This window comes from Cynara cardunculus, assembly GCF_001531365.2.
Source record: "Cynara cardunculus var. scolymus isolate 2C chromosome LG 5, CcrdV1, whole genome shotgun sequence".
Lineage (NCBI taxonomy): Eukaryota > Viridiplantae > Streptophyta > Magnoliopsida > Asterales > Asteraceae > Cynara > Cynara cardunculus.
In genome coordinates, this window is record NC_037532.1 from 29,111,482 (window position 1) to 29,121,378 (window position 9,897).

General features: G+C 32.5%; 1 protein-coding gene across 1 annotated transcript; it reads right to left on the minus strand.

Moving 5' to 3' along the window:
- Positions 1-455: 455 nt before the first annotated feature.
- LOC112513699 lies at positions 456-1,779 on the minus strand. The gene is made up of 3 exons (XM_025120040.1): positions 1,660-1,779; positions 1,109-1,572; positions 456-1,008 (listed from the first exon to the last, which is right to left on the minus strand). Exons 1-3 carry the CDS (start codon positions 1,745-1,747, stop codon positions 532-534), a joined length of 1,029 nt encoding a protein of 342 aa, XP_024975808.1. The 5' UTR covers positions 1,748-1,779; the 3' UTR covers positions 456-531.
- Positions 1,780-9,897: the final 8,118 nt, after the last annotated feature.

Consider the following 9,897-nt stretch of genomic DNA (forward strand, 5'->3'; position numbering starts at 1 on the left):
AGAAAATTTCATGGTATTTGTATGATTCATAACAATTCGTCCAAATAAGGAGTATGGTATGTTTCTAGAGAGATTGACATGTTAAATACGGTATCTCTATGAACGAACGTAGCTTAATAATGGTGTTAAGTGTCCAAAAGAAAATAGTTTTTGAATCTGGTCGGGAATTCGACAGCAGCTATTATATTATAAAATCAATAGTAACTCCGATTTAGATGGTTAATGAATTTTCAGAATCATAAGAGATTCTTCTAAAAGTTTCATTTGTATAGTTTATTCCAGAACGTCTTGGAGATATAAGAAATCGTTGGATTTTATAGCGTGTCCAAATCTTGGATTATTTTGGTTATGTTACACTATTAGGTGAGTTTTCATATCATTAATTACTTTTGGAATGCATACATTGGCATTACAAGCGGTACGTCGATAAGGTAATCAAATAATATTCGATAGGGAAATCCTGCATTTTCCTCTTTTAAAAGAACAATCATAGCTCAAAAATTTAAACATCATGTTTTCCGGTATATCGTCCTATGAAAACCGAAGATGTGTTCCTTTTGGCGTTGGCAAACCCTTGAAGCACGATGGGGATGACGACTCAACGGATTCTTCTTCCGCTTCAAGCTCGCCGTCACTATCGTACACAAATCTTTTGTGTCTTGGGGTAAATTTAGCACCACCATTCACACAAATCTTGCTCAACCCTTCACAAAGCTCATCCACCCCTTCTTCATAGTTCTCTCCAAATCGTTCATCATCTTGATAATTCTCTACGAGTTCTTGATCATCTTCGTAATTCTCTTCAAAATCTTGATCATCTTCATAACCCTCTCTGAATTCTTGATCATTTTCATGCTCATCACTTGTGCTTGCATTCACTTGAACCGACCATAACGATCCATCATCATCTTCATTTTCTTCAAATTTCTCTGTGGAATCCGCAAACAACAACCTTGTTATCAGACTCGTAGTTTCGGTTTCTCCATTTTCTTCTTCCTGATCAAGCATCTACACCCATATGAAATGACACAGAAAAAGAAGAAATCAGCAAAAACCCAATTGAAAACATCAAAAACTAAGAAACCCCAAAGCAGGAACGGAATCAAACCTGCGAAAAATTGTAACTTTCTGAAACTGGAGAGACACCCAAAGACTCTGAACAGTTGTTCATATCCTCAGAAACTTGTGGGGTGTTTGCAGGTGTTGGAGCAAGAAGATACATTGGGGAATTCACAGAGTCTTTTTGTGAACGAATTGAAATTAYGGGTTCGAATGAAATCTTTGAAATCACAGCTTCTTCTTCAACTTTTTGCAGAAGAMTCTTCACTTGACCTCTTAACAAAGCTTCTCCAGACCCAGGTGTCGTGGCCTGTTTTGATTGGCTGTTTTGAATGATCATCCTTGTCTTACAAAATGTTGATGATGGGGTTTTCAAATTCCCAATTGCAAGCCCAACAATGGGTGAATCGTTTGTTATGTCAATCAATGCTGATCTATCTCTTTCTTCCTGTTTTCCACCATTAGTTTTCTGTCTTGATTTCAAAACCCCCTTCTCAGATTCTTCGTTTTTCCCTTAAAAGATCAAAAGATTCGAACTGTAAATCCCGAAAGATCTTGAAACAAACAAGAATCGATAAAAAGAAGTGTAACGATACTCACTTGAAGTTATGGGTATGATGTCGTTTGCAGCCATAGCCAGAGCTTGTGATCTGGTGATTCTTCTTGACGATGAAGATGGAGTCTCCATTACAGTTTTGGTATTTCTTTCGATTCAATGAGAAAGATCGCCGGAAAAGTTATGTACGGTGAAAATAGGGAGATTTTGGATATGGGAAGAAGAGGGGTGAAGGAATTTAAACATGGAATTATCGACGATTGAGGATTTAGGGTTCTAATAAGGGTTCGTTACAAAATATGACCGTTGGAGAGAATGTGTGTCAGCGTGATTTGGCGGCGGAAAATAGCCGTTACCAATGGTGGGCCGATATAAGCCCAAAATAAACATTTGTTGTTATAGAAGACTAGCCCACTTTACTTATTCATTAATTCTTTAAAAAAAATATATTTTTTAATGTTTTTAAATAAAAAGCAACTATGGGACCGTTTACCAAACGTTTATCGGGTAAGTAAACACGAAGTCACATTACCTTACCGGATGAACATGATAAGGACCAAGAATCTTACTCGGTAAGAGCGAGACATGGACCAAAAGTCTTACCCGGTAAATGAGGGCGACGACTCTTACCATGGTAAGCGCTTACCAAGTAAATCGTTACATACGATACCATTTTGGTAGACTAAAATCTTACCCAGTTGTAAATGATATTGTTAAATTTTACCGGTAAATGTTTACCGAGTAAGTGTTTAAGTAAACGGCTCCTATGTTCCTTCATTCAAAGTTTATTTGTTTCTATTTTCGTTAATGAGATGCATAATAATTTTTGAAGTAAATTAGAATTTGAGATATTTAAAATGGAATTAAATTTGGTTTATTTACTAAAAAATGAAATTTAATTTTGGTTTTTTTAATTTTTATTTAATTTATTGAATGCATTTTTAAATAATATTGGTATACTGTTTATTATAAATTGAATAACTTTATTAACTTTTTAAATAGAGATGAAAGAAAAATATAAAAAGTAAAAAATTCTCTAGATTTAACGTAGTCGTTAGTAGAGTTATAACAAGGGACCGTTCCGTAACTAAAAGTGAGATGACGATGACTATAGTATAAATACAATTGTTGAGTTTTTTTTTTTTTTTTAGGGTTGTTTAGAAAAAATTTGGTAGAAATATGGGTGTTTTAAGGCGATCCACTTTTTTTATAATGAAAGTATATAAAATCAGATTATAAAAAAAATGGGTCCCCTTTAAAACACACGTATTACTACAAATACTTTTAAAACACTCCTATTTCTACTAAGTTTTTTTTAAACAACCCTATTTTTGCCCAAAAAAAAAACCTCTACAATTGTTTCATTTGGGAAGCCCGATCTATAATTTATACTACCTTATAAACCAAATTTGAGAAAAGTCATAAAAACAACCATAAATGCATAAGGTACTACCTTCTGATGCACAAAGTCTTTAAAGTCTTAATTACAATATCACAAACACATTGTACAACTAATTTATACACAAAGTCTTAAAAACAACCTATTAACATCTTGATGTACACCAATCAATGCACGTTCCACCTCATCATTAGCTTTCCAACCTCTAGGTCTTCTTCGACGATTCACAGCCCCTAAGACAAAGGATTCACAGGCCCTCTCGGTCTCAATTGACGATTCACAAATTTAATTCCACCTCATCATTAGCTTTCCAACCTCTAGGTCTTCCAAATGGTTGTATAGTAATGTGTAAACAACATCAAACAAAGCTTTATCTTCTTACTGTTACTATTAGTTCAATTTTTATAGTATGTTATGTTAACAGTTGTTGTTGTTGAGAGGTAAGAGAATTCAATGTGTCTGGAAAAGACATTAAAAGGGCATGACTCATTAATTAATCAAATTCGCCTCTATAAGAAAGTCAAAAGATATTGGTTTAGGAATCACAAATTTTGATTCCAAGTATATGGTCTCTTAAAAAATAAGCAACCCAGCTGGGAGGTGTCTATCTCAAGATGGTGATACATCAGTAAATTTTTCTTATCTTTACCCATTATGGAAGGACGTTTTAGATATCATAATCTCTTTGTATTTCTTTTGAGTAAAGTAGTAGCAAGTATTTAGGTGAAGTAGTTGAGTTTAAAGGAGGCGTATCGAAAGTTAATGATTAAGTGTGAGATGAAAAGCCGTATCTTCATCTTTAAAGCCAACCAATTTGAAATGGGCACTTTCAAGATCCCTACCGCTCAATTAAAACAAGATCCTAAACTACATTCAAGTGACATTTTCATGTTTGATGCATCATGTTGGAAGCTCCAGTAAACTCTGTTCAAGTTTGGTTTCACTTAATTTTATGGATGTATTCGAGTACAAATGTGTGTCGATTGCCCTTTTCAGTTTGATTGATGTGCTTTATACAGAACTCAATTGGTTTACACCTCAAAATCAATTGGCAATAAGACTGATGTTTCACTTTTCAATTATACATGTTAATGAGTGGGTTATTTTGCCTAGTAGTCAAGTATTATCAAGTGGGGATGCAACTGCACTTAACAAATGAGTTTGCTTTTGTATACCCATTTGTTGCTTACTGATTCGTACTTATAACTTTGTACCCATTTCTACCAACTTATATCTTTGGGAAAACTACCTGCAAATGTTATATTTTGTGTCAAAAGTTGTTTATCAATGGGTAAAGTTGCCCATTTTATTTACTTCTAAATGTATCTTTGAGATCTCTCAAGCTTATTTTGATCCTAATGGTTACTTTTCTTGTTTGAGTATTTATGTAGCTGAATCATATATATTACTTTTACAATATGTTAGTCAAGGGATGCATCCATGTGTTTTGGTTGATGGTTTTGTAATCGTCAAAAAGGCAACACTAGAATTTCAGTAAAGTTTCAGAAGTGCTATTGTGATGGGCGTAGACCTGACAAAGATATGCTGAAGATGGTTATAAGGACATCATTCAGAACAAAGGTTGTATAAATTTTGAAAAAGGAAGTGGGTTTAACATTTTCTTCAATGTACAGGTCATTTACTTTCATTCAAAAGTAGGATTTATGCTATATAAAATGTGTTGAAGGTGTGCATCGTTAGATGTTGGGATAAAATAAATGGGTACGGTGGGATATGGTTACTTTCTCTACTTGATTCACTGGAGGTTTCTTTTGTCATTTTTATTTACACATCTTGGTATGAGATTAAGGTGTTTGAGAAAGTGCCTCAAAGAGATTAATATGCTTTTGATTCATTGTGATTAATATGCCCCGCTGTATTTTCGCTTGATTTCCAGAAAGGATTTTGATTCCTAGGATTCAAGACTCGGTCTAGGTAATAAATGCTTATATAAGTGTATATTACATAGTTGATATTGCATTGTATGTATGTATGTATGTATGTATGTATGTATGTATGTATGTATGTATGTATGTATGTATGTATGTATGTATGTATGTATGTATGTATGTATGTATGTNTATGTATGTATGTATGTATGTATGTATGTATGTATGTATGTATGTATGTATGTATGTATGTATGTATGTATGTAAATTTGGCTACATGTATATGGCAATGATGAAGATGATGCAGTGCATCTGAAAGCTCTGTGTTTACTGGGTTTTTGATTGGTTTCTTTCACAATATGACGTGATACAATCGTTGTATTGGAAGTTGCTCATGGTTTATCTTTTCATCTTGATTTTAATTATTTACTCGCAATTTGGTGCTTGTTGAACTTCTATGCAATTGTTATTAAGTTAATGTAATATATTTTCCATCTTATTTTTCTCTTTAATTGCTTATTTACGTTTTTATGAAGTTGGCTTATGTGTACTTACGACTTAGAGATCAATTTAACTTTTGTTTGGTAATAAACAATCTCTTAGTTGAAGTACACAAAGACACTATTAACGAGACACCATCAACGATCTCTTAGTTGAAGTACACAAAGGCACGGTGGTAATATGTTGGTGGTAATGGGTAATCATAAGAAGAGATCGTGAAATATAAACATTTTTCAAGATCCTCAACTCGAGAACTAACCATGTGCTCATTGGTAAATGACTGGTTATAAAAATGTAATTTCTAAAAAGTGGTAGGCTATAAATATTGTCTTGTATTTTTTGTAATTATTAAAATCCTTTAAATGGATTTAAATAACAATTGCATTACTTTTATATTCTTGGTTTTTTATTAAAGTCTTACATCTCGCAGTATTGCGCGGGCATACAACTAATCATTTTATTATGAAGTACAATTATATAAATTTACTGTATAGTGACAATACTATAATGATTTATTATTTATTATTTAGAGAATGACTTTTTGTTTAACGAAATAGAAATGAATCAAAGAATGAAAGCTTTTATCATTCAAGTAATTCAGAAGATTTTGAGGTAACTGAATTCCAACAATGTTTTTAATCAAATATGGCTAAGAAATATACCATTTCAATTTTATTGGATTCCGTCAAAATCCACAATCCAAATATGCGTTTACGTTATATTTGATTGTTGAAATAAGATCCGAATTTACAACACCTATTTTTGAACAAGTCCTAAGCTCCTACGTTTTTGGACAAACTCTAAATTCCTATAGCAGATAATAAGCTTTGATTAGATTAAAGACTTCTATGTGAAGTCTTTTTTGTACATATATATTATAAACCCCTGGTTAGCCACGTAGTGTAGCAGAAAAGAGGTTCTCTTGTATCTCTGTGATTCTCCTCATATTCTCCATAGCAAAATCATCGGTTGTGTAAGCGGTTTTTCCCTTAAAGGTTTTCCACATAAAATTCTTGTGTGTCTTGATTGTTTGGTTCCTTTTATTATTCATGCTACTCTAATCATCTTTAACAAGTGGTATCAGAGTTATGGCTACTTTGAAGTATGATTTACCGTGACTGGATTTGAGACACAAGGTTCTCATTATGGTAGGTCAAGATGTGAGCAATATTAGCACAAATGGATCTTGACGACGCTTTGCTTGGGCATGATAAGATGCCGACAAACCTGGTCCGCTGAGGAGAAGGAAGGTGGGTTGTAAGGCCTTATCTCACATTGATCTTCATCTATCAAATAGTGTTCTACACGAGGTTTTGAAAGAAAAAGTGCATCCTACTTATGGTTTAAAATGGAACAGATCTGTATGACAAAACATCTCACCAACAAGATGCATCTTAAACAAAAATTATTTCACATAAGTTGCAAGAAGGAGGATCAATGATGGACCATCTTCTGGCTTTCAAGGAGAGTGTGTCTGACCTAGAATCTATAAAGGTAAAATATGACAGAAATATATTTGGGTTTAATTCTATTGTTTCTCTTCCTAGTTCTTATTCAAACTTTAGAAACACCATATTATATAGTTATGATACTCTTAACCCTAATGAGGATAGTGTCTACTGAAGGTTTAAGTTCCAAGCAGAAGCTCTATAAGTTGTGGTTAGGGATAAATGTCACTCAAACCTAGAGCTAGCTGGTTCTGACTATTCGTGGCAAAAAAAAGGAGAAAACGTATATAGCAATGTAAAGAAAGCAAATAAAAGTCTAGAGGTTGGAAGCATCAAAACAAATCTTGCAAATATTGCAAAAGAGATGGACATCATATATCTGACTGCTACAAGTTAAAGAATAAGGAGAAGAATACAACCGCTTACAGGCCAAAACCCAATAAGGAGAAGAATACAACCGCTTACGTCTCTTCCTTTAAAAATTTTCATTTTACACTTTTATCAAATTTACATACATAATCGTATATCAATTAAAATATGTTTAAAACATATGTTTTTATTTTAACAAGTTACACCATTATAACCATCTCATCAATATCTTCGAAATGAGCTTAATATTAAATAGTTTTTGACTTAATTATATTATTATATATTATATATACTATGAAAAAAATATTTTTAATATTTACACTTTATACTATTATAGTTATGTATTTAATTTATGATACATCATTTGTTTTTTCAATTTTCGTTTTACACCATTATCACAATAAAATACATAATTTTATATTAACTAAAATACGTTTTAACATGTCATATTAAATTCTATCTCATATCCATCAAGTAAAACATGTCACATTATAAACAATGATATCGACATTTTATACAAAATACATTAGGAAAATACGTTTTAACATGTGTACCCGTTTACATAATTGTAAAATTAATTTGATTTGAAATAAAGTAAAGTTACTGATAGTTGATGTAACATCGACCAAAATGACATTTTGCATATCATTTGTTTTCATGCATCAAGAAAAGATATGAAATTATACTTGGACATTAGATTGTCTAAAGTCCAAAATATGCAATAACTTTTACCAACTTGACATAGTCACAGATAGAGAGTTGGCTTTGATTAATGCATGCAGAATGATATTTCTGGGTGCTAAACAATTACTTTGTAGATGACACATCTTTCAAAATATTTTGAAACATTATAGACCATCGATTCACAAGTTTCACTCGGGGAATTCTTTTTGTCAATTATGGTTGCAATTACTTGAATCTCAAAATTAGGAATGGTACACGTACAACTTAGGACAACTTCAAAAAAATTTGCTCGCTTATCCAGATATTCTTGATATAAGATAGTTTAACCATTGTTACTAAAGATATTGACATATGTTTGTTGTATTTTTTTCAAGTGTTATGAATTACCTGGAAAAATGTATGGTTGACACCATATAAGGAAATGTTTGTATCTGCTTGGGTTGATCAGGTTTTAAACTTTAGAAATCACACAACAAACAGAGTTGAAAACCAACATTCTAAATTAAAGTTATTTTTGGAGACTTCCTGAGTAGACTTACAAAAAAATTATATCTCATATCCATCAAGTAATCCAGTCACAACACATCGATTAAAGCAAGTTTTGAACAATGTAGAACTATTAGGAAACATCGATTTGGAAACCCATGCTTTCAAAATTTGTGGGGATTTGTTTCATTTCATGCATTTCCACTTAAAATGACGGTGTTTCCAAACTAGCATATTTTCTGAAAATTGTGGTTGTAAATTGAGTAGAAGACATGGGTTGCCATGTGATGATGAACAAGCATTGCATACATGTCAAGGCGTACCCATTCCACTTAATGCAATAGATATATTTTGGAAAAAAAAAAACTTGATTTTTCACCATGCGTGTCCACACAAGATAACGATATTGGATGAGATGATGAAGTTCAAATGTTTAGAGAAAAATTCAACAAGCAGTCATCTCATGGTCGTAAAAGATTAGTCAGGAAATTGAAGGATGTAGTAATGCCATCAAAACTATTTGATGAACCCTCGGGTCATAGAACCACTCGTGGCGGTCCATTTATAAAGAATCAAGCTTTGAACAAAAAATTTATTGAAGACCGTAGACGTAGTTGTTCTAATGTACCAATAATTATTAACTCTGAAGATTTGGGGCATCAAGAATCAGCGAGACATAGTTCCTACTTCCAATGACAACCCACCACCCGACATCCATATCTTGATCAAATCCCGAATTTATTTTATCCATGGATCACACATATACAAGATATATTAGGTGATGGAAATTATGGATTCCGAGCGATACCTACTTATCTGGGTGGTCATGAAGACGAATGGGACAATATTCGCAAAGAGTTAATGGTTGAACTAACTGAGTGTGGATAATATTACTCTTATGTGATTGGAAATGAGTGATTACACATTCATGAAGCGTTGAATTTTTTCCAAAAGGGCGTCTTTGCACCAGCTACGTATTGGATTGTTATGCCTGAAATGGGCATTCTAACGGCTTCAAGTTTCAATATCATATTGCATGTTCTCAATATGGCATGCAGTGTGACATACTTACCGTTTAGGACACAACCTCCATCGTCATTTCAACACGTGGCAATTGCAATAGTGCATGTTGATGATAACCATTACATAAAGATGGTATTAAATGGGGAATATCCTATGCTCACACTTACGCACCATTAGACATATTATCGTCTTCAAGATGCAAGTACATGGATTGCCCCCGTACCAATATAGATTCAATATGTATGAAGAATATATAGAGCATACTATTACTCGTGAATATATTAATTTAACATGAAAAATCAAAGTTTTTAATATATTGTAATTTATCGTAATACATTTGTTTACAAATAGATAACCAAAAAATGTCTTAATATTTTATTAATTTAATAAAAATTAATTTATATGTTGTTTTATTTTATATGCTTAATTCATTTTAAGGGTTATAAGTTATAAACAAAGTTTAGCTTAATTTTTATACGGTAG